General features: G+C 33.6%; 1 protein-coding gene across 1 annotated transcript in view; it reads left to right on the plus strand.

Moving 5' to 3' along the window:
* jef (major facilitator superfamily domain-containing protein 6 jef) overlaps positions 1–27,168 on the plus strand; it is a 467,956-nt gene that overhangs the window by 133,024 nt on the left and 307,764 nt on the right. The window contains exon 4 of the mRNA XM_089595806.1: positions 492–613. Coding sequence (XP_089451932.1) covers positions 492–613 — 122 coding nt within the window. The remainder of the gene's footprint in view (positions 1–491; positions 614–27,168) is intronic.

The raw sequence follows: 27,168 nt of genomic DNA on the forward strand, positions 1-27,168 counted from the left end.
TGCCTGAAAAATATAACACAACACTTTTTCTTCATATATTTTTTAGTTCCAGTTTTGAGATCTAGTTTTAATATAGTGCAATTGCTTAAGACATGCAAACGAATTTAGCATTAATTCTGTCAAAATCACTTTGCACTGTCACAAACTTATATTTCTTATAAAACTTTATTCAAACAGACACGATTAATAACATTTTAATGCTCATTTTTCAAGGGAATTTTTTATAATTCCTTAGTATTTTTAATAAAAACAAAAGAAAAATTTTTTAGACAGGTTTTACTAGAAATTTTTCAGTAATAAAAAGACGTCGGACAAAAACTTTCGTCAAATACGAAAGAAAAATTTAACTACGGCTTTTGATAGTAATACTTGCACCACGAATATATTTCATAAGTTATCTATCAAATTTACCAAATGTTGTAAGAATAAGATCTTATTAACACAAATAATACGTTCAGTGAATACTAACAAAATAAATAATAATTTTTCAGGATATTCAGAAGACTTTTTTTCTTCTTCTACTGTTGGTGATAGTTGGAGAATTTTTCTCTGCTCCTGCAATCACTCTTGCAGACTCTGCTGTTATCACTCTTTTAGGAGAGGATGCTGATAGGTAAATATATCATTTTTATATATTATTTTTGATGGTACTACCTCAGTAAAAGAAATAGTAGCAATGTACAGTTCACTTAGGCTAACTATTCGTGCTTATGTTATTAAAATGTATCTATCCTGTCTTATGGCTTCAAAGGTAGTGTTGTAAAATAGATAAACAACATTTTTAATTCTTTTTTTTATAATGCTTAATAGGTTTTTTTTTGGGTTGACTGATGGATTAATATTAATTATTGAGACAAAGTATTTATAGAAGAATATGGGCAACGTGTGGCAAAAAAAATGTGTAAGAGAGGGTAAAGTTAAATGCCTTGTATCATTAACATATGATATAAACAGACATTTAATTTCAAATACTGATCCATTTGGTAAATTAGTACCACAATCTTATGACGAAGGACTGCAAAGCTTCTTGTGGTGAGCCTTCTGACCACTTGTTTTATCTTACTCTGTGGACGACTGAAAGATACTTATTACCCTGTGTTTTGTGGTGTATGGTTTCTTTTGTGATTCTTGCAGTCAAAGCTTATTTTAAAGGCCAAAGAGCTGTCATATTTTCTGTTTACTGTGTTACAGTTTCTGTGTATAGTAAAGCAGTCTTTTCTTGCACCAGCTGTTTTCAACCAACATCGCTACTGGAAGTCTTTCTACATTTTTCTTTTTCTAAACTGGCCGCCATAGATGTCCTATAGACTTTTGGCTTCCAGTTATGCTTCTAATAGATTGCATCATCTCAAAACTAACGTTTTGTTTGTGTAAATTTCTTAAACACCATAAATTGCTGTAAGAAACTTGCTGTGACAAAGCCAAACAGAACGGTTTCTTGTTTTTTTGTTCAAGTATCAGTAATGTTCTTTCAGTGTACTTGAAAACTAAGTTGGGATGCATAGTTTTACTTATTTTTAGGAAAAAAATGATTAGAATTGTTGTACTTTTGTTTATTATAATACTTGGACATGATTTCTAAGTTTGGTAACTTGCACATAAGTTGTTATTTCAGCACAGTAGTCTATCAGAACAAACTCCTACTACTTAGATAACTAAAAGCTTACAAATGGGCAATCGTACCACCGTTTACTTTTTAAGAAATGGGAGGCCTACGTTATCCCTCCTCTTTACTGTTTATGTTTACCTGAACCCTAAGAAAAAGAGATGGTACAACGGGTAGGAAGAATATAAAATTTTGCTGAGCGTGGGAAGACATGCGAAATCTTGGAGTAGTGGAGAGAGAGAGAGAGAGAAAAAGACGTGGTGTCACATTTATATTGCCCTATTATATATAAAGTTTATCAAATTATTGTATGAAAAAAGATGGAAAAAAAAAGAGAGGGAGAAGCAGAAAACTTGAAAAAAAAAGATTGTTCTGAGCGAAAAGGTTTGATAGTAATTGGTGAGGCATTACAAATTGACCACTATGTTACCCTATACACTTCTTTTTTTTTCACTGCTAATATTACCTCAGCGTACTTGCATGCATGTTGATAACAATACTCTGGGAATGTGAATCCGTGATCTGATTTACATACTTAACTTTTAACAATTATGTCTTGTTTCTGTAATAAGATTGTATTACATTTAAAATATTTTAATTATCAGAAAATTTAAGAAAATAAACAGAAAACAGTGCAATACTATGATGGACAGAGCGCAAACGTTTCAGCAAAGGGTAAATCAGTGAAAATGATGCACAGTAGCAGCTGCTACGTACTAATTTAAGTGTAGTACATGTTTATGCTCTGTGAGGGTAATTATGGGTCTCAGTGAGCATAATACTCGATCTGTAGCAAGTACTATGTATCATGCGTGATGCTGCTGCCTGTCAACTATCCATAGACTACAAATTTACGGCTGTGGCTACAGCTCATAGTTTTATTATCACCATGCCAAAAACTCTTTGTTCGTCACCAGAATCATCATTTAGCTAGCTCTCTGAATGCACGAACAATTTTGTAAGTCATGGACGGATTGTGAAAATAAACTTTTTTGCTGATATACCCATGCCATAGTTCTCTTCTGGCTTTCTAAAAGCAGTAGCTGTCACGAAACCAGCTTAGACATGTTTGATACTACACGATCAAATAACTTATGTTATAAAACTTTCAATGTTTGTTTTTATTTATGACATCTACTTGTAGTTGGAATATTAATAAAAGAGAGAGAGATAGAATTAAAGATACACTACTTTTTCTTATCTTTATTTTTGCTAATTTAGTTGCTCCAATAATAAAAGAGAGGGATAGAATAAAAAACAGAGAATCTCGTTTCCTTACTCTTTTTGCTGATTTCTTTCAAAACGTTGCTACCATCTTGAGTATTATTTCTATAATTATTAATTGTTAATGTAATAACTTAATTTGTGGAATGATTTTAATCGTTTTATAAAAATTCAGTATTTGAAAGTCACTTTATTTACTCACTTGGTAAATTCTATGTTATGGCAGTGGTTAGAGCAGTGCGTAATCAATAAACGACTCCGTATATTGACACTATAATCTTGCTATGTTATTTTTTACTCTTATCTTTTTCAAACTACTATTGTCCACGTCAATTATCTGTACCATTTAAGGGACTGGAAAAGTCAAAAGCTAATCATACTGGCTATTGTCTCAACTCACTACGTATCACCACCCAGTCTTCCATCAGTTCCAGTGACAGCTTGGATATCATCAGCAGCAACCATTTAATAACGCCTACAGCCTCCAGCATGGTATTTTCGTTATTGTTCAATATTCACAGTCGATTTGATTAGCACTAGCGATTTGGTGCATAATTTAGGGATCACCGATTGGTTGCATAATACACCATGATGCCATTGCGCTAGCACTCCGAAAGCGCTCGCGGTCTCTTGAAAAGATAAATCGATACACTATTGTGCTGTTTTTCTAAAACCATTAAGCTTTTGTCTAATTATTTCTCTTTTAACAGTACTAATCTTCTAATAGCACCTACGGTGCTGCAAGTTATCTACTACCACCGTCGCTTAGCTTTTTCACAGAGTTAAGTTTGACGGTATGGATACTCGATTGCAACATAGGTGTCATGAACTTTATTATATAAAGGTGAGGTGACATATTATCAAGGTGACAGTCAACGTAGTATAACCTTGTAACACATTGTAATGCTTAAACATTAACAAGATGGTGTCTAAATACAACTTCTTTTGGGACAAGACATGTGCCTAGATAATCCCTGATTCTTGCAAAAAGCTTACTAGAACACTATTTCTCAACTATTTGTAGACGTTTTTCTTAACATTTTCAACAAAATACACCGAACAATTATCGATTTTGATACGTAAATAGGTGCCTGTTTAGTGGAGAGCTCCTAACATAGGAAGTTAGGAGTGGCTTGAATTGTCTCCGGGGTGTCAAGTTGGCTGTTAAGATTGAATGGCAGTAAGAAAACTGTGATACTCTAGCTACTGCCATTGCGTGAATTTTTCCAAGCGATCAAAGACCCAGTGGTTGTTATGGGTCGAGTAACTAGGCAGTATCTCTTATACACTAAAAGCTGCGTTAGTACTTGTGGTCAGTGGTCACCACCTAGTTAGTCGTAGGCTGTACCATTAGGTGCTTTGTTAAAAATTGGTACTGGGCCCCATGACTAAAATTAAGATTAATGTAAAATTATCGAAATTATAAATAAGTACTTATATAAGTAATGAGTAGTTACGTTAATACCCTGGGTAATAGAAAGTAGTATGCAGTACTACCCTAATACTACTAGTTTGCATTATGTTACTAGCTTACTTTCGAAAACTTCTTTGGAAGGACAATAAAGTGTTGGTATAAAAGTGACGTTATAACATGCAGCAAAAGTGTAGCACGAGAAAGGTTACAGCAAAAAACATAGTACAACACACGATCATGTATACACAGAACGTCATTAAACTGATGTAAGTTATTGTTCATACATTGGTCTTTACACAAATATTTAAGAAATAATATAAGAAATCAACAGTTCCTGTTCTCTGTAAGATCACGTAGTTTTGAGATAGAAAAGAGTTAGTTGCATAGTTGCTAAGTTTCTCAGTTTTAAAACAGTGTGTAGTTACACACATATTGCTTAGTATCATCCGAAAAATTATGTTAGGCTTTGGGTTCTAAAAGAACAAAAAATCTACTCTTGAAAATCAACAAAGTTTGATCCGTTTGACCAGAAAATCTTGCCAATTCTCAAGATCATCAGTGATATTTGTGATCCATACATCGTATCAGGCGTTGAATTGCGATTGTTGCAGGTAGTGTCATTGAACCGCCAAGCTGACGTATACGGTTGTGCCAAAAGTAAAATTTTCTAATCTTCTATTTATATACCATTGTTAATTAACTCATTTCACTACATTGAAATCAATATGAGGGACAGTCTTAGAAGACTCATACCCTTTGACTTTCGAACATCCACACAGACGCTCCACTTCAACCGCGTTGATTGAAAATAATGGTTGCCTACGAAGATTACTTCATCACTCAAAGAAGTGGTGATGTTGAAAGTCTGAGCACAGTTTAGAAAACAGCAAAAGAAGAACTGAAAGTCTTTCTGTTGGGTCTTCCTACCAACGAGGACGCGTTTTGTTTCATGCTGGCTATTTAGATAAGTTTTACCGCTTGTAAAACGAGGTGACAAAGTTGTTAGTAACGAAACCGTTCTAGCAGGTTTTAACGTAATGTCTGACGTCACCACTAGAAATATACTTTTGAAAAAGACATTTTACACTTGCATGATGGAATCTGGTTATACGCTGAAGAGAAAAGCCAAGGAGAAATTCTACATACTTTGAAAGATTGAAGCTTTTATTAGTTTTTCTGTAAAAACTAAATTCCGAACATAGAGAATAAATTGTCGATTAATTAAGTATTTAAAATAGTTTTACTTAAAAGGTTCTCTGATTTTACTCTCGAAGGTCCAAGTGGATTGATATCAGATGTAGCAAAAATTTTATGTGAATTTAAAAATAAGTATCTAAATGATTTTTCTTTGTATAGAGCTATTAAAACATAATACAGAAAGTATAACAAACATTAAAAAAGATGAACTCAAGAAGCATTTGAAGATGACACTGAACAATCTCCAAACAAATAGTTATTACAGTATCCTGAGTTGGCTTGTCTATCACTTGGTCAAATTTGGTAAGGTTTTTCGAATCAACAAATGAGACATAAGAATAGCTATGTGACTCTAGCCTAAGTTGCTCTCATGATTTTAATATTTTTTCAAAGTCTGTAGAGGACATTATTATTGTTATTAACAATGGAGGAACAAACAATTATGTATTCATTATTATTTAAAACTTCTGCCAACAAAGAACCAATAAAAGTCTTTGTCTACTTGGATGATTTAAAAATTGAATAACAAGTATTGTACTTTTTCTTAATCTTTAGTTTCCTTTAATAATGTGCATATAATATTATTAAGTGCTGACTAAGGAAGTTTCCAATTAAAACCTGTAAATTTTTTATACATAAACAATTTGTTAAATGTCATTTAAATAACAGTTTACCAGTGGCTTGGTATAACCTTGAAATTGAGATTATTTATAAATTATTGTAAATACAATTAATACTTTCCTAAATATTTGACAAACATTAAAATTTTTCGAAATATTGTTTTAGCCTTAGTAATAAAAGCATTTTTATTTATTAAAGTATTTTTTTGACAAAATACTTTAAGTGATTTATTCTTTATAATCGTCCATTCATTAAATATTAAAATATTAATTAAATCATACCCAACTAACATCGGCATTCTCATTCTAAAGATGATTGCACTGGCTTCGTACGCAAAATCATTTCATAAAAGGCGTAATTATATTTGTAATAGGATTTGTGTGCCATATAATTTTACAGAAGTACTACTCCATACTAGGGTGCCTAAGCACCCACTGCCTACTGGTTTTTGACAAATACTTCATGCATTCCATGTGATAACATCGCACGCATCAACTTAACTTGCACGTCTGCGATGCGCACGCGTATGGTGGATAGTCGCTTCCGTAATATGGGTACAAAGGTGGACGATGTGTTAGATACCAATGTGGGACTTATTAAGTAACGTTCCGTACTACTAACAAAGAAGTTGATTTGTTTGATGGCAAAGGTTTTTCCGCACAGTATGCGGAAAAAGTGTGCGATAATAGAAGTTTTCCTACGAGTTTGAAAAGTCTTTGTTTGCGAACCGAGAGGTTTGCGGCCCGAGCCGAAGGTGAGGTCCGTAACGAAGTTCGTAAAGGAGACTTTTCGAACAAGTATCGGAAAACTGCTTTTTTGCCCGAGGAAGTACCAGCCTCCCAAAACCACCCGAGGGTGGAAAAAACCTTTTCCGCACACTATTTGGAAAAATCGATTTTCCACACTTATATCAGTGCGGAAAACACCTATTTTCCGCACTCTTATTGCAAAAAAACTTGTATGCAACTCGTGCGGGACGATATCCCGCACTCGTGTGATAGACTCGCACTCGTGGCCGGTTACGGTAACTTGTGCCGTGCGATCACACTCATGCTACGCACTCGTGTGCTCAACTGGCACTCGTTCCCATCAACTCTGGCCACTCGTGCCAGTCAATCACGACTCGTGCAGGAAATAGTCTTTTCCGCACTTGTTACGTAAGTAACTATTTTTGGGTTCACAATTGTGTTAATTGGTGCTGAGTCATCTGTAGTAACAAAGTGCTGACCAGGGAGGTGATGAGCATCAGCAGAAGGATAAACTGAATTTCGGCAAGATACTGCATGAGCTGTGATGCTGTTTTTGCTAGAAAAATTTTCTATGTGAGTGTAATATTGATAGATACACCATAGTCAACGCAGTTATTATGGTAAAGCTTTGTGAGCTCTTTGTTGGGAAACAAAAATAGTTATTATATGGTCAGAGAAGATTTTACTATGACTGTACAAAAATCATGGGGTATGTTGGATGGACTGACAAACAACCATAAAACTTTTGTCACAAATAACATCAGTGCGTGAATAAAACAACAACTTTCAAAAAATAATCTTAGGGGTTTTCAAAGCTCATTGTAGAATAAATAAGCTGACTTATGCTTCTAATAAAAAGTGGACACATGTGCAGCATGTACTTAACACTTATCAAGCAATAAATCAATTAACACGACATATCTTTTTAGCGAAACTGTATTGTAACTAAAAAATAGTTGAAGATTTCGTGAACGAGTTTCACAATTCTAAATTCAGTAAGGCTGAGTCCTATTGCCTGGGGACTTATCAATGATTACTTAAGTATGAGTGGTTTTACAAGTGGTGTGACTAAAGTAGTGGACATACGTATACTGGTGACATGGCACAATGCGCTAGATCAGAGTATTTAAGCTCGCACACACACTCACACATACCCACGCGTTCATGCGTATAATCACTCTCTTTCTCACTAATGCAGTAGTCAACAGACCACTATACAAGGCTTGGTCTTACAAAGACATCATAAGAACATTTCTCTCTCGAACATCCAACATCCTTCAATGGTTTATCTAAGAGAAGTACCTAAGAAGAACTTCAAAACCTTAGTAAGAAGCCTAGCTAAGATTTCCAATAAACGATGAACAAGAAAACAAGCTTAAGATGAGTCAACTGTTATTTTATCAAAAGCAGTAATAACTTTTCGTCATGACAATTTTGTCATCATCTTAGGAATTGTGAGTAAAGAGATAAAATGAAAACAAGTAAGAAGGCTACATGTAGAGGGCTGTAGCAAGAACTGAATTGGACCTTAAAATCCATGAAGTTCCTTGATCTAAGATGGACAATTATGGCCTGTATGTCTTAGAAATAAACGAAAAGTTCAAAATATTTTGGAAATATACGATAGAATAACCTGGAACCTGATGAGTTATTGTTTAAAAATTTTGAAAAACATTTTTAAGACTACATTAAAAAAAATTGTATTTAAACAGTTCAAAAGATAGGATAACAGTTAAATGAATAATATCAGTAAAAGTTACTGCAATTATCATAAGCTCTGTAAACGTTAAAAAAAAAATTAGTTTAAAAAAAAACTTATAAAACAGTTATATAAGGACAGGATAGAAAATAAGCTTAGAAAAGTACAAGCATTAAATTAACAAGCAGTCTGATGTATATGCTAATAGCCACCTTTTTTTTTTGATTGTGTGAATTAAACTATCTCAGAAACTAACTGAAAAACTACATATATCTCAGTTTACTTACTTTTTTTAATCTTCTTAAGCCACCTTACACTTCTCTGGATTGTGTCTTTCAGTAAACTTGGTGACTGGAGGACCAGTGGTTCTAATTTACTGAAATACATTCTTAACAGTGTCAGGCGAAAACAATTTCCACCACTAAATTTGAAAAAATTTAATCTAAGTTTGAAAAAAGGAGATGTGGACCAAATAAGACTAAATAACGAAAAAAAGTCAGGTCATCCAAGTCAAGTCAATTAAAAATGTATAAGAGGAAGATTTAATGATCTATTATATATGAACATGACTGACAAGATTTAAGAAATCTACGGCGTCGGTAGCTAACATATCGATATTTTTATAGTAAGATAAACTATTTGTGTATGTGTGTCATCGCTACTTTTCTAATTCAAGCCCGAATAATGTTTTTATCTGACATAACTCCAAGGATGAACTGTCTTCCGTCTAATCTTATTGCTCTTTAACAAGAGTCTTCTGAATTTCTTGTACACATATTGTTCATGCTTTGGTGGTATTGTAACTAGAGACTCATAAACTTTCTTTTTCACTTCAAACTGGTGGTCTCCGACAGTGCTGTTATTGTGTTTGTGGTTACTAGTTTACAAACGAGCCAAACTAATGTTACTGTATTTTAAGGACTTGCAACATACGAGGAGAATTTATGATAGATAAATTATAGACAGAGATTTAAAAAAAAAAAAAAAAAAAATAGGCAAAATGAAATTTGTATAACCAATTACATTTTTTATTGGCAAAGGTTTTTATTTTTAATAAAAAAAATAGTGAAGACGACTTATTAAATATAACAAGATTTTTATGTTCCATGTAAAACTGGGTAACTCGAAAAGATACATTATTGTTGTATGAATCTTGCACAGTCTGACGTACTATTTTTAAGGCTTTACTGAGAATTGTTATTGTTTTATGCAAAATAACATAAACTTAGTGCAATTTTCTGATTCTTTAATTATCATTTTAATGATGCATCTAAGAGATTATCTAACTCTTATGATAAGTGTTTGACGACTTGTTATTTCCTTAGACAAATAGATTAAGAAGATTCCAGTCCATACTATAAAAAAGCTGTTTTTCAATTAAAAAAATTAAATTTAAAGCCTTATACAAAAATTGTATAACATATTACAATTTACATAGGAATATTAATTATGCTATGTAACAGAATAATAAAAACTGTTAGAATATTGGCCTGACAAAATGACTTGTTTGCATGAGATATATTTCACTGTCTTATCAAGTCAAAGAGACAGAACTCTCTTGTCCCTTCTTTTAATAATAGGTATCGAATGAAAATCGTGACAAAATGAGAACAATGAACTTAGGCAAATAATTTTCATACGTAACACTTAATTAAAGGAGCTTGGCTGTTTCTTGGTTAATGCTTAATTCATACCCTTAACAAATAAATCTAGATGCGTATGAGAAAGATGAAATAACATAATATCATTTTTAATAATATTTTTAGCACATACTTTAAGTAACTATAGAAAAACTTTATTTAGTTAGCAAAGCTAAATTAATTATTTATACTCTAATACTAACCTAAATAGATATGTCTAATGGGTAAAACATAGTTTTTTTAAAAGTTACTAACATAATTTTGAGACAGAACTATGAAATTATGAAATCGGAGTAAATCGTGTCATGCTTTACTATTTAATAATAATTGTAGTATTCATATGATCACTTGAATCATATTATTCTGGTACCAAATTAAATTACAGTGATTCACTATCGATTAATAATAAAATTGACTGAAAATTTCTATCCCAACAATCATGTGGGAGGGCAGTAGTAGGGTGATGGGGAAGGTGTAAAAAATTTAGAAGGGGGCAGTGACAAGGCGTTAAAAATGTAAGAAAAAGTGAAAAGTATACTTAAACCAATCAGTATTAGATAAAAATAGCAGATAAATAATATTATTTTTCTTGTAATAAGTAAGAGAGAGGATAATGATAGTGTAACAGTGGAAGTACCTTTGGGGGTGATGGCGAGCGCACTAAAGAGGTTTATGGGAAGTGTTCCATACAGTTTATTGTATAGTGTAATAAGATATATGTACGTATTTATACTAGTAGAGCTCAGTCCCCCTGCTCACTCTGCTTGCCGATCTCCCAACCTCCTGACTACGGTACATACATATTTTATTTGCTACATTTTTATTTAGGAATTTATTTGTCGGATGATTTTTAAAATAAATTTTAGTACTTCTAGAACAAACTTTACTCTGGCTAAGTGTAAATAATGGCCTCTCACTTCATTTACTAGAATTCAAAATTGAACTTGAATTAACTATGATAGGTAATAACGCATGAAATAAATTTTTCATCCTGCAAACCACTCTACTTATGGAAAATTTTTCATCATTTCCTTTTACTTTTTGCAAAAAACAATGTGTATTCATAGAAGCTCTTAGGATAAAAATATATAAATTACAAAAACAAAGTTTTGATAAGCTTGGACTAAACCTTGTGATGGTATTTGGTATTCTTTTCTTGTGCTAGGTTTTTCTTCTAAGGAATAAGAATCCACAACAAATATATATATATATATATATATATATATATATATATATATATATGTGTATATATATATCCCTATATTATATAGTTATTTGTGTGAAGTATTCATTACACCCCCACAGCCCCCCCCCACAAATAAGATAAAATTCGACTTTTTTCACCGTTAAATTAACATTTTTCACATTTTTCTGAAACCCCCCACAGCTCCCCCACAGACCCTCCACAGCCTCCCACACCATTTCTCTTATCTCGCCACAGACCCCCCACAGCCCCCCACACCATTATCTTATCACCCCTTATCCATTCACAACGCCTTTACAGCCCTTACACTATTTTTCTTGTCCTTATCCAATTTTTGATAAATAAGTTTTCAATTTTTAATCGCGTATTATTGCAGTAACTGTCACATGTACTTTAATTTTTTAATAATGTCATAAATGCTCCAACTTTTAAATGAAGCTCATGGGGTGGAAGACCTTTCCGAACACTATTTAGAAATTCAATTGCAAAACTGATATAAATAATGCTGTCAGATTTATTAACACCTAATTTTTAAATTTTTTTTAATGTTTCTTACATAATTTAATCAATTATTTTCAATTATAACGTTAGCATATGTAAATACTTGTTAAGGTAATCTTCTGGCATGTGATTAAGGACTGAAATTTTGTTCTTTCGGTCTGTAAGATATTTTGAATAAGTAATATTGTCAAAGAGTTGATTGTTTGTTATTATTGTTTAAATAATTTAAAAAATAATTAGTACTTCTCCCAAGTCTCTTAATAGAGACAATAATAGAAAAATCATGAGATCAACAAAATATGATAATTTATTTAATTATGTTTGTTGAAGAAAATTTCTTAGTAAGTTTTTTGGGTACATGCAAAAATTAAAATTTACTGTTTAACCATACGCTAAAACGATAGAAGTACCACACTTTGCTGTTAGTGATTTATGATACCTTTGTTTATGTTGATCGTATTTACGTAAAAATAATATTTGGTAATGTAGACAATTTTTTATCTCTTTAGGGGGGTTGGTGTGCAGAGGGCACAGAGGTGTGAAGTCCCACTAGTGTATATATATATATATATATATACACACATAGAGAGTCAAAGAGAGAGAGAGAAAGAGAGAGAGAAAGACAGGGAGAGGCAAACAGTTAATTTAAGATTAAGAATACTATTTGGATAGGAGCTTTTGATAGATAATTTTTTAAATAATATCATTTTTAGCGATTGAAAGTTTTAGTAGCAATTTCTTAGATTAAAACAGATACAGCAAGGGTGATGGGAAAGTGGGGCATCTTAGTTACCATTATAATACGTACAAATCCGTTGTATAGAAAAAAATGTTATTAGCTAACTGTTCAGGTAACTAATCAGAAAATTGTTTTTGGGTGATTCTTAAAGTGATATGATTATAAAAAAGTCAGTTATTTTAATGTATGCTGTTTACGTTATATTAAACATGATTATTTGATGTTTAAACTATTTTTAATAGTTTTTTATGATGAAGTTGCAATGGCTACCATAGTTTTATTAAAATTTTTTTAAAAGGCTAATGCACCATGGTGGTACCTTGAAAATAACATTAAATGCAAAAGTATGATTGTAACTAGTATTATAGTACTATTTTTTATCCAGAGGTAGTGAAAAAGTGCCTAAGGCTGATCGGGAATAGACAGGGGTGGATGGGTATGGCAAAAGACGACAAAAAAAATTTTTGTAAGGTTAAATTAATCTAAATAAGCCAATTTTACTTGATGCAGCAATGGGCGTATGAGGGCTTAGCTACCATTTAAATCCTTACAGCCACATTAAGGAGGCTTGGGCGTTTGGTGTCGTATCTGTTGAGGGGCCCCTGTGGGATACTTGTCATACAAATGATTCTTTGTAATATTTTTTTTATAATCATTTTGATTATACACATGTGTAAACAAAATAGCAGTAATATGCGGAAAAGTCATTGGGAAAATCGATATTAAAAAATTTATTAGTTTTCCCGAGGTACCTTGTGTAAAGATGACGGCCCTGCCACGATAAAGCTGACGACACTGTACTCTCTTGTACATCTGCTATTATATACCTATACTTGTGTTAGACTTAAATTTTCATGCTTGTATGTTTATGAATGTACAGCGCAAGCGCACTTACAGTACCTGAACAAAACAATTCTCATGTTCGATGTTTTCCTTGCTATTTTCTCAAAATTTAACGTGTTGATCCTATTCTTTTTTTTAAATAATAGATTCCTTATACTTTCAAGTACAAGTACCAATTTAATGTGTGGGCCCACAGCTTTTTATTGCGGTACGGTAATCTATTTAATTTCGGGTTCCGTAAGGTTGCGTGTTAAAATGACGAATTTTCACAAGCGATTTTCTCGAAAATAAATGTGTTGACCTACCTATTTTGTTTTTCTAAAAAAATCTAGCAAACTTTATCTATATAATCTCTGAATTTCAGACCTAGCCAGCATTTAATTCAAAATCGCCCAAGCCTCCTTCAATTAATACTAGTGAAGCTTTGGCCCCTTTGCATAAGTCCCTAAAAATTATTGCATACGTCAAATAACATCGTACCTTAAACACAGTTTTGTTATTAAATAATACCATTTTAATTTTCTTATAAAAAATGACTAATTTAATTTAATTTTGTCGTTCAAATTTAACAAATACGGCAAATTTTTTTTTGTACATTATTTTGAACACGTTAAACTTTGTTTTTAAAAACAAATTAAAAATCTGTTTTCAGACCTGTAACAAAAATCTTGAAAAAATTCTTTTTTAAGGAATCATTAAAATTTTCTTTTCAATTTATGTAAATTTATGTACAAGGAGCAACATTATGTTAAAATTAGAGAGCGCATAACAACATAACTTTTGAAATGCTCTAAAAAAATGACGTCGTAGTGGGTATAGAAGTATTAGATTTGGAAAAATTGAATTTCTTGGTAAGGTGAAATGTTTGAATAGGCTAGTGTAATAATGCTTTCTATTCGGTTTCAGCGATTTGTGTTTGGTTTTTTGTAAAAAAATTAAAAAAATTGTCCTACAGAAGATGTCAATTGTAATAATTAAGTTCGTAACATTTTCGGTATGGCTAAAACTTTTTACTAGAAGGTAAATTTTGTCACGTATTTGTTAAGTCCCTTAAATAGATGAAATTATAAGTATAGCAGAATAAAAACATTAGAATAATGATATCCTACAAATGAATTTTTCAATGTACTACTTATGCAGTTAATCAGAAACTAGAAAAACATTTTTAGAATGACATATAATTCGAATGTCGAAACTTTTCATCATAGACGGTCCTGAATGATCAGGCAAAAATTTTTCACGTAAAACCTGAAATGTTTCTTTTCTTTTGTTATTTATTGAAATTCAAAACTATTGTCTATATAACTTGTAGTACGATAGAAATTGCTTATCTTTGACTTCCAAAGTTAATGAGATGCACGGTGACGGTTCTGAAATAACAGCCTATCACATCGTTAGTAGGATCGGCCATCTCTATCATATAAGTGTTAATATTACTGACTGATGAACCACCTGAAAAATATTCAGTAAGTTGATGAACCCGTTTCAGGTAACGTAATTTCTATTGCACTGAAACTTTTTGCTTTTGGAGGGCTATCTAGAATTTTTGTTGGAGAAATGCACGAGTGAGAACTGTGTCTGGAGAAACAAAGTAGTGAATACCTTTTGCTTATTTTTAGAACCTTTTAGAACCTTTAGCTATTCATACTTTATTTCAATGACGTGGGTACTTGGAACTTGTTACTTTTCTTCAGTCTTATAAACACCTAATTCTCAGTCTTTTAAATTAAAATTACTGTTTTGTTGATTGACATGGGTTGTTCTTTGTGATAAGCAGTTGCGGTAAGTACTTTAAGTGATGAAAGACTGAAAGCAACCTCATAGATGTTGCATTGTATATCCAAGTTTCAAGTCGTTTCATGTACTTCCTTGTCAACGGTCAAGAAATCAAACCATGTTGATCTTTTTTTTCTTCATGCTTACCTACAGTCCAAAAACTAAATCACATTTAGTCATTTATTGACATAGCTTAGAAAATTTAGATTGGAGCAGTTACATCTGCTTGGGTAATTGAAATTGGAACAGGTTTTTTTCAACATTAACAGTTTAAATTTATTTATTTATTAGCACTTAGACAAACGAAATAAGCCAATTTTTCAAAGATACCTTGCAAAATACATTAAAATGAAATTTACATTAACGTCCACTTGATATTTTATACAATTAGGAGATGAAATTGCTTTCGAGTAAAAATATTAAGTGGTCAATTGCTATTTGATAACAAAACAAAAAATTTTGATGTCTCTTGATAAGCGTATTAAAACCTTATTTAGGGTACAAAATGTTTTACAGATAAGGATAAAGTAATCAAAAAAAAAAAATTGCAAAACTATGTATCACACGGCTGTTTGCTAGCAAGTATAAATATGGATTTAGAGAATTGTTCGTATAAATACTTATTACAATACAAAGAACAATACTTCATCAGCTGTAATAGCAGAAGTACTGCCTCTTGTTGCCTGTCATATCAGCTCAGCCCATGAGCAATAGTACCAAGAGGCTGAAAAACATCTTCTCCAGTATGCTGGGACGAACAAGCTGGTTGGACGTCCAACCCAAGCCAAAACCTTGATCTAGTAACATATTTATGATTTGGAATAAAAATTAAAGATTTTGTGTAGTTTCCTCAAATAAATCCGTGACTTTGCAAATGTTTTTTGTCTTCTGAATCGATAAAATGTTGCAAAAATCAATTTTTGATATATTTTGATGGAAATATAACGAAAGTATCTGAATCCAGTGACCCATACAAACAAAAAATCTTTAGCTAAATCAAATTTACGAAATGTTAGTAACTCTTATAGTGAATTAGATAACATATATTGTAAACGTGTAGCTCAAATACAACTTGATCGGGGCAAATAACGTCAAGAAACGACCCAGATAAAAATTTATTTCAAACTTATTTGATTTATATGAGAAATGTTTTTGAATGATTAAATATATTTATTCTGAATGCTCAACATCACCATATCCTTTGATTTACCTTCAATTTTTTAAATTTTTATGTCTTCGTGCACCAATATTGTTTTTATAAATTGCAATAAAAAAAAGTTATTGAACATAATCTATACGACTTGGTACACAACTCATCATTGGGGCCAAATATCCAGTGGTCTTTCTAGATTTCATTGTGCCAACAGCAACAGTGATAAAACCTTTCCTGACAGCAGGCTAAATATATGTTTGGACGTATGCAAGTGTGCGAGCACCATTCTTAGAGAGAGCCTGTTAATATACAGTCATGTCTGGCTTAGGTAATTCTACCTCCACAGCAAAGGGAGTGGTCACCTATACTGTTCATTCTCTCATTGATTCTGCCTTCAAGTTACAGGGTAACGCCCACACCATGGCGAAGCTTACCTCAAAGTTGCCATCCACGAGCGTTAAAATGGAGAGCTGGGCCCACACCGCTGGACTTGACTGAGCCGATTCCTTCTGTGAAACGCCCAGTCAGATTAATTGTTTGCTTGGAGCTGAAGTCTTCACTGATACCCTGCTTCCTGGCCTCATCACAGAACCTCCAGGCACGCCATCAGCTCTATGTACTACATTCAAATGGGTATTCATAGGAGGTACTCAAAATACCTATCCAACACCAAGGTCACCTTAAGATATACCTTTAATGTCTTTATTGATCACGAGCTTTCTTCTGCTCTTCAGAAATTCTGGAAAATCAAGGAGCTTCAGGCTAGCCAGCCTTTCAGCCCTACCGAGGAAAAATGCAGTCAGCACTTCAAACAAACAGTGCGACGCGATGAATCAGGACGTTTTGTCGTCCAAATACCGTTTAACCAAAAGACCTGATCTTGTAAGTTCACGAGAAGCTGCTTTCGAATGCCTGCAGGGCATAGAGAGAAAATAAGAGTGCAATCTTACACTGCGTCTAGCATGCACAAAGTTCATGAGAGAGTATCAAGTGTTGGGGCACATAAGTCCCATGCCTGCGGCTAAGGGTTTGCTCGAGCCCTCTCACAGCGTAGAATATTGGACGAAATTCGAGCTGTGGCTCAGTTGTCAACCGATATATAAATAAAAATACTCACAAGGATGTTTGCTATAACATGCCACTGTTACACTTTCATTTTTCCTAAGCCTACAACCCCTAAGAACCACTCCTACCAAACTACAATTAGCCAAACCAAACTGACCCAGGGAAAAGGAAACTTTTTTTTTCTTTGAAGACCCAATTTCACACCACAAGCGGGCTAACCCACTCATTCCTTATACACAACAACCTACTCATCACCAATCTTAAAAACCACCCCTATCAAACCACAAGCATCCCAACCAACCTGACGCTGAGAAAAGAGTGATAAAGCATTTATTTTTCTCAAAATAATTATGTTTCGTACAATGAACAAGCTCACCCACCTATACTGAACCTATTTAGCGTATTCTAACCACCTTTAATCCCTAAAAACGACCTCTACCAAACCACAAACGGTCCAACCAAACTGACCCGAGAAAAAGGAAGATTATATTCTTATTTTTACTTTAAAAATCCAATTTCACTCAACAAGTGGGCTTACCCACCCATTCCTCAACTACAATAAGCTAACCTACCCATCACATCCCTTAAAAATCACCCCTATAAAACCACAAGCATCCCAACCAATCTGACCCTGGCAACAGAGCGTAAAGCGCCTATTTTTTTCACAATTATGTTCTATGCGATAAACAAGCTAACCGACCTATATCGAACATATTCAGTCTATTCTTACCACCTCCAACCCCTTAAAACGACCCCTACCAAACCACAAGCAGCCCAACCAAACGAACCCGGGGAATAGGAAGCTTACATTCTTATTTTTTCTTTGAAAATCTAATCCCACACTACAAGCCGGCTAACCTACCTATTTCTCATACACAATAAGCTAACCTACCCATCAAAACCCTTTAAAACCACCCCTAACAAACCACAAGCATCCCTAGCAACCTGACCCTGGAAACAGAGTGTTTAAATGTTTATATTTCTTCGAATCATCCCATCCCATCTCGCAAGTACGCTAACTCACACACCCACAGTTCATCTATCCCAAACCACCCCCTTCTAACCCTTTAGAATTACCCCTAATAAAACACGATTATGATTACCTATCTACACATCTAATGCTTAGTTATTGATTTTTTTTTAATCTCGCAAACTATCCTTTTAGAGCTAGTCATTTTTGTAACACTATTGTTTAAATGCTTAGGTTAGTTTTAGATTTAGCGTTTTAGAATACGCAGAAATCGCGTTGGCAAAATCAATGTTATTATGCTGGTTAATTGAGAAACAAAATCAAGATTTTTATTTACTTTTGTTAAGTATTAGGAATTTTTTTGCTTTAGTAATGACGTGCTTATTATTCTTACTTTCTACGATTTCTAATTAACTTTTTAAGGTATCTGATATTCATGATAAACAATGCATAATATCCTTATTTGTTTGGATTCTGTTCATCATTCTACTATGGGAAATATAAGCTTTCCGAAAAATCTTGTTACTGGCTTCCTGAGCTTTCTTTGAATAATATCCCATAGGTTTTGGAAATATTTCGATTATATTACAACCATGAATGAGATCTTTTGCTGCTTTTGAGCTAAATATTTTTTAGCTGCTTCTAAACAGTAATTGGTAAATAAGTCTGAACGAACCTTGCTTTTAGAAGATATAACTTGTAATACTACAAATAATCATTTTATAATGTCCTTATGAATACTAATCATCTTAGAAACATCTTTATACTTAGAAAAAAGGGCACGGGCTACATTGCTAGTGTTTGCAATACCGGAACCTTCTTTATCGATATCATCAGTTATTCTAATTTTTTCTCTTACTGCTTGTTGAATTTGTCTTTCATGATTTAATTTTAAGTTTTTGTTTAAACCTTATGCCACCTACTACTAAAAATCGGAATGATAGGCTATATGCAATACATACTCCATGAATCCAGCTGTGTAATATTGGAAATCTGAACTTGTAATACTCTGTATAACAAAGAACATCTAAAATATAATTAATTTCGTTCATACATTTCGGTCCAACGTTACAAATATTGCAACAATTTGACGATTCTTGATCTGTTAAAACATGTCCTACTTTACCATTCTATCATAGTAAAGTCATTGGAGACATCATCATCATCATTATCATCATCATATTTTCATTTCATATCCATAAATTTCAAAATATAATGTTTTTCTTTGGTCAATGATTTGAAAGTCGTTTTATAACAATTTTTTGTAATAATATCGCTTTCTTTAACAATTTCTAAGCTTCTTGGACAGCAGTACACTGTGGAAGAAAGGTTTTTCATTTAACCACAAAATTTTATCGTCAACAGTCTTCACTTCAATAGGAACTAGATTCGCAATAAACACAGATTCGTTAGAAAAGTCTTTTCAATAATAATTGCTATTGTTTTCATCGTCACTTAAAGTGTAATCTAAAGAATTGTTTGTAAAAGGCTGCTTTGTTTTTTGTTGCCCTGAGCTTCCATCCATTCCGTATTTACCAGAAAAAATTAACTTCTTACTGCATTTTTTTAATTCTGTGGTTTTCTAACATTGTCAAAATCCATTGTAAGGTTAAATCGAGCAGAGATATAATATTAATTGCTGTTCCAGTATCAGATATATTTATATATTCAGGATAAAATGCATTTTTAGCTTTAGTAATCACTCCATATTATTATAAAATTATAAGATCTTAGTTTCTAATATTTGCAAAAAGATGAATTGAAGTTTGAAAACATAGCTAACGATTTATAAATTAATTGAGGGTCAGAAACATCTCCATTTTCAAAGGTACCCTGAGTGGTGCTTTCTTGTAGTTTGATTTTTAATGCCAGAGGAAGTTCTTTGGTATACATTTTAGCAATCTCAACAGCTCTTCTATATTTCGTTTTTGAAGATTCTTCTATAAAAGATACACGTGGTCTTCTTACTGCAATCAGAGTACAATCTGATTCAGATGAATTTGAGTTGTTAAATAATGTCGATTGATTTAAAGAATAATCACTTTTTGAAGTAATAGAGACCTTTTTTTGCAAAAAATCGTCATACTTGGTCTTAAAACTATGTTTTCTACGAAAAGCATTACTCTATTTATCCTTAAACTAAGCGGTTAATGTCTTACTCAATTTAATTTTTTATTTCATTTTTATTCGATTCGGAAAATAAATATTTGCATTTCAGACTTGTAACAACCAAATCAATATGAGATTAACAATTTTTCTTGTTCAAAATTATTTTACATTATTCCGAATATTTCAAGTACAATGACATTTTAAACAAACAATTACTACCTTGCGATGTTTTAAATTTTCATGACAATAAGTATGATGAAAGTTTTAATATGTAGAAACCTACACAAAGATTTAAAATAATTTTTATACTTCTTAATTATATGAAAAATTTAGAGTCAAGAAATTATTTTTATTATTTGTGTATACGTTTAAATAAAAATTTGAGAATACTTCAAACGGTTAATGTAAAAACAAAAAAATTAAGTTATTAAAAAAAAAAAAAAAAAATTAGTTTTATACCGCATCTAAATAATTTTAAAGCCTCAAAAACATTTCAGTACAAAAATTTCTTTATACACAACTGTTACTGTGTAAGTGTAACTAAGACTCAAATAAAACATTGTCTATCTATAAAATATTAAACTTGCCCAATCATTTTTTTTTTAAATGAATGGGATATGATATTTGCAGTCCTTTTTGAAAATATTCAAAAGCGAAATGTACTTTAATAAGTTTTAAAATTTTAAGAATGGATTAGAAGAATTATTAGTTTCAGGATTTAATAGTTTTAAAGTTTCAGGGTTTGTGAATTATAGGATTATTAGCATATGGCGTAGTAGTTTTAGAAGTGATTCTTAGAAATGGGGTAGTAAGGAGGTGTAGCATAATTATCAGTTTTTAGTTAGAATAGTTGAAAACAAGTAGATTTCTTGTTGGCTCACTTATAGTTTGATAGAAGTGTTTTTTAGAGGTTAAGGAAGGATAGTTTGAGGTAGATAAGTTGGGGTGGGTGGGTAAGCTTGTGAGTTGGGATAGGATGATTCGAAGGAGTATTAATATTTAAACACTCTCTTTCCAAGGTCAGGTTGGTTAAAATGCTTGTGGTTTGGTAGGGGTGCTTTTCAAGGGTTGTGATGGGTGGGTCAGCTTATTGTGTATAAGAAATAAGTGGGTTAGCCCACTTGTGATGTGGGATTGTGCTTTCAAAGAAGAAATAAGAATGTAAACTTCCTATTCCCCGTGTCCTTTTGGTTGGGCTGCATAGGTGGGTTATCTTGCTTATTTTATGTAACATAATCATTTTAAGAAAAATAAACGCTTTATCATTCTATTTCCAGGGTCAGGTTGGTTGAGGTGCTTGTGGTCTGGTAGGGGTGGTTTTTAGGGGTTGTAGATTTATGAAATGTGAAAATGTAGGAGTGGCATGATATAGCAGATATCTGTCTGAGTATTTTTTACTTGTGGTTGTTTCAATTGGTTGAAAATTAAGGCGCTGCTTGAATTTCGTCCAATATTTTACTCTGTGCCTTTGTATACATTCCTCATCACCCTGGGATCTGAGGCGAGTCCTGTTTTAAGCTGCGAGTGGTCTTCTACGCATCTCACACAGATCGTCACGGTATCACCCTCAAAACCTTTATGCACCCAGGCCCTAATCTTCTCGGGGACATCGGAGTCATTCTTCTTCAATGACGCTTCTATCATCCTGCATTTATGTGTGACATCGTAAGGATGTTTCACCAATTTTTCGTACGCCTCTAAGATCGCAATTGCCAAAGTATTTTGTGGTGCAATTCTCTGGATCGCCTACCTATACATTACTGTTTAAACACGGTTACCTATAGCACCACCACGGTGCCTTTTCTTGTTTCTTGCTAACGCATGTATGCTCGAGCTAGCAGCCCGAGTTTGTCTTAAAGAGCTAGACTTGTCAAAGATTGTTGGTATGTTGATGATTTTCTGGTAGAAATAACACAGAATTATGACTGTGTAAGAAAGCTACTGATCTCCGGGAAATCTTGGCCTCTGCTGATATGTCACTTGAAGAATGGGCCTCAAACTCTGCTTGCCTGCTCTCAGAAATTTCTGGTGCTTCATCTCAGCCTATTGAGCTCTCAAGGCTTTTTGACGATTTTTTTGTTGCTCTAGGTATGTTGTGAGCTTTAGCTGGTGATGTCATGCATTACAGAATCTCACAGACCCTGTCTGAGAAGGAACCGACCAAGATTAGGATCTTGTACGAAATTGCGAAGCTTTAAGTCCTGATGGGTCTGATTTCCCTTTTTATAGTAAGAGCAAAGCTTATCTTATAGGATCGGTGGCTTTTAGGAGTCAAGTGGGATCAAACTTTATCTTCTCTTATCAAGTGAACCTGGTTAGAGCTTCGTCTCGAGCTCATGAAGATAGGCTCGATCAGGATCCTTATCCCCTCCGATACAGTATGATCCTACGTCCTCTTGGGATCTGCACGGCTTCTCTAAAACCTCATAAAAGGCATACACACCAGCAGTGTATGCTGTTATACGTACCTTCTCCAGTACTCGCTCACACCTGCTCATTGCCAAGACCAAGGTTACCCCCATTAAGGTAGTCAATATACCACGAATAGATCTGTGTGGTTCCCTTTTTCTGGCTCAACTTATACGGCTTATTCAGCCAAGCTTCGTCTTATCTACTAAGAATACCTACTGTTGGACTGACTCAGCTATTGTCTTAGCTTGGCTACAGGGACACCCATCAAGTTGGAAAATTTTTGTCACTAATCGTGCGGGTAAGATACACTCACTGCTTCCTCAAAGTCACTTGGCGTCATGTGCCGTTCCAAGAAAACCCGGCTGACTGTGCTTTACGCGGTTTTTTCATTGAGGTACTTTCATCGCTGACTCTATGGTGGATCGGCCCCAGTGGCTTGTGAAGCACCCTCGGTATTGGCCAAAGTCGCCAACACTTGACTCCAATATACAAAACGAGAAGAGAAGCACCCCTGCTGTAATTTTGATCAAATCTTTCGAACAGTAGAAATGGCTGGACTGATTCTCTCAGTTTTCCTCCACTCACAAAATCGTCAGAATCCTGTCATACCGGTCCTGTATAAGTCATCCCCGGGTCTAAGACGCAAGGCCCTGAAAGGCTTTATAGCTGTTTTTGTTTGCCTGAGCACCAAAGCTATCCACATTGAGATCGTGCCTGATTATTCGACACCCGCTTTCCTCGCTGCATTTCGTTGCTTTGTTGCAAGGCACAGGCTGGGTCGTTATAGGTATAGCAACAATACTCCAAATTTACAAGTGGCTGATTCAGAGCTTCGTTGCCTTTTTCACCACTCATCTGTTTTCAGTCAGTCAGCGGCAGTAGCAGTCACTGCTGAGCGTGTTGAGTGGTGCTTTACTCCTCTCAGTGCTCACCACTTTGGAGGCTTATGGGAGGCGGCAGTTAAAGCCTGTAAAACTCATCTAAAGTGAGTAATTGGAGAGACTCTCTTTACCTTTGAGGAGCTTTCCACGCTTGTCACTCAGATTAGGGCTTGCCTGCACTCTCGCCCACTAAGTTATCTCAGTTCTAGCAAAAAGGATCCTGTGGCTTTGGCTCCTAGACATTTTCTTGTTGGCTCAGCCTTAATGTCTCCCCTCGACTCAACAGAGTCACACCCCTTTTCCTATCGTAGTTCTAGATGAAGGTTCGTTCAACAAATGCGTGATGGCTTCTGGACACGTGGGAGCCAGGAATATTTAGAACAGCTTGAGCAACGCTCTAAGTGGACGTGGTCTCAGCGCAATTTACTAGTGGACAATGTGATGCTTACAAAAATCGAGCTTCAGCCAGCAACCCGGTGGCTTATAGGTCAAATCCAATAGACTAACCCTGGCTTCGATGGCCTCTGTCGATCGGCTCTTCTGCGCAAAAGCAAAAGCACTCTGTGAAGACCAATACGGAAACTAGTGCTGCTTCCAGTCAACTTAGAGCCTGGTCCATCCACGGCAGGCGGCTAACTTAACGATGTCAAAGATTAATTAGTTTTAAATTATAAAATATATATGAATATATATTTAAACATTGCAATTTAGCCAGGGGCAGCTATTGGTTTCAATTTCTCCTTTTTTGTTTTGTGCGAAAAGTTTGTAGATCGCGATTTAAATACTTATAAAATGTATTATTAATTTTTTCTACCTTTTCCATTATCTCTTAACCCAGATAGCATCTTAAGATTTTCTCATAATAATATACGTATTAACGCGTTGTAAAATGACGTTGGCGGGTGGTAATGTTAGCACCGTTTATTTTGAATGTACCTGCGTTCTGTGTATTAAGGAAAAAAATCCACTGAGTCGTGTTGCTATGCTTCTGTGAGGCTCAAGGGTTTTTTCGCGCTCCAGTACGTACTGTGTGAGCAATTAACGGCGACAAAGCTGCCATAGCCAAGCCGAATGAGCTTTAGCTTTTCTCGACACTATTCGCAGCTTAACAAGTAAACACCGCCAATATCGTAAGCTATTATTTTTATTTCTTTGTAATGTCGTTAGTCAGGATGATGAGAAATAAATACTCAATTAAATATTAATCACAGTCTGGTTAATCTACTGCTTACTTATTTCTTCCTTCGACACCTTTGTCTCGTCTCTTACCCGATGGTAAGTTAGGCACCAGCGTGCTCTGTGAAATTTGAGAGCCTCTATGCTGCTGATATTTTATTTTTGGATATATTTTTTATTTTATTTTTAAGTGCATAAGTATTACGTAAGGCGTACTATGCCAGTATATAGTTGTCTGCTTTATGATTGGCACAAAATATTGATCCATCATACAAAGCGTTTATAACTGAAGGGAAAAAAGAAAGAGCATGTTTTAAGTGTTGAAAATATGGAAACTCAAGGCGCGGTGTACGAGAACAGGGCGAACTAATAATTCATGAAAGCAAGGTGGTGCACAGCAGCAACAAGGCTGGTGCCTAAAACAACAACAAAAGCAGTGGCAACATCATGTTGGCTGAGGCTGAGGTCGTAGAGCTGGTAGAGGCTCTCGTCAACAATATCGAGGAGGTGATTGGCAGTAAAATAGTCAAGAGGATTAAAATAAACACGGTTATGTGAGTAATTTTAACGCAGAATTCGAAGAAAGACCTAATGAGTCGTATGTTAAAGTGAACCGCTGTGTGAGTATGATTGACTGGTTACTTGATAGTGGTTGCTCAGATCATGTTATAAATGATGACCGACATTTCTATAAATTTGTTTAATTAAAAGAGCCTTTAAATGTGAAAAAAAGTAACAGGCATTCTTTAAGAGCAAAAGAAGTAGGTTATATTAGGCCAAAGTTTAATGTTTATGGTCAAAGTAAAACAAACATAATGAAAAATGTTCTTTTTGTTAAAGACATAGATAGAAATGGAATAAGTTACGGTAAAGTAACAAGAGCAAACAGAATTCTATTAGTAGAAAATTTGTTGATATGTCTGAAAAATAAAATGCATAATTAATTATTTAATAATTACAGATCGAAGGGCAAAGTTATTCCATGAATTGTGCAAACCAACTCAACCAATTCAAATGGACGTCATAGTACTACTGGTTTAAATGGCAAGAAATATCTTTTAATTTTTACCGATAATAACAGTAAAGTAGCTAAAGCTTATTGTATTAAGATAAATTATATCATTGTTTTGTTGACTATGTTAATTTAATTGAAAGTAAGGTAGGAAAAAAAATAAAAAAGACTAAGATTGGATAGTAAAAACAATATATGAATAAGGATACAAGTTATTTTGCAAGTGAGAAAGGAATATCTATTGAACCGTGTCCACCTTAAGTACATAAAGTAAAGGAAACGGCAGAAAAGTATAGTACGAATATCATGGATATGTCTAGACGTTTATTAAAAGAACCAAGGATTTATAATTGATTTTAGTCAGAAATAGTTAAAACTGCAGCTTATTTGAAGAATAGAATTATTATTAATACTGTGGAATAGAATAAAACATCTTCTAAAATTATGTGTGGGAAACAAACTAGTATGAAAAGTTAAAATATTTATAAAAGCAGAGTTTTTGTGAGAATACGAGAAAAAAAAGGAAATCATGTTGATATCATTGAAGATGACACAGACTGTATTGGTTTAAAATCAGAAAATGACATAGGAAAAATTAGTTTCAAGAAAAACAAAGTTAATAACGAAGATGCTGGTTTAAATACAAATGGCAGTAATAAAAAAAAAATTTTAGTTTTAGACGGTTAACTGGGGAAAAAAAAAGACTAAAAGATACAGAGATAAAAATTTTGTACAACTTGACGAGGAAAACTATATTTAAACATTAGTAAAAATTATTAACGATTAGAAATAATAGAAGCGGTCAAATCATTTGAGTATGAATCGGATTTTTTTATACATTTTTAGTTAGTAAAAAGTGACTGCTTTAAAGTAATAAAAAGAGCAGGAATCTCAACAGTGACACTAGATATTATAGCCACAACATCCTTTAAAAGTGTATACGTGGATTGGAACGTTATTAATAGTGCTTTTAAAAATCAAATAAAAACTGCTTTAACTGGAAATCGTAAGGATTAAGATCTTTTCACATTTATGAAAAACACTTTATAACAATTCATTAAACGAATAAAATAAACTCTGGACCAACATCAAGCGTTGAAAGAGAATACAGTGCTCATTGCTGATTATGTAAAAGTGAAAGATGAAAATGAGAGTGTTGATATTAAATATTTTAGTA

This window comes from Copidosoma floridanum, unplaced genomic scaffold (assembly GCF_036245765.1).
Source record: "Copidosoma floridanum isolate Cflo_tuat_1 unplaced genomic scaffold, Cflo_Japanese_pri ptg000028l, whole genome shotgun sequence".
Classification (NCBI taxonomy): Eukaryota; Metazoa; Arthropoda; class Insecta; order Hymenoptera; family Encyrtidae; genus Copidosoma; species Copidosoma floridanum.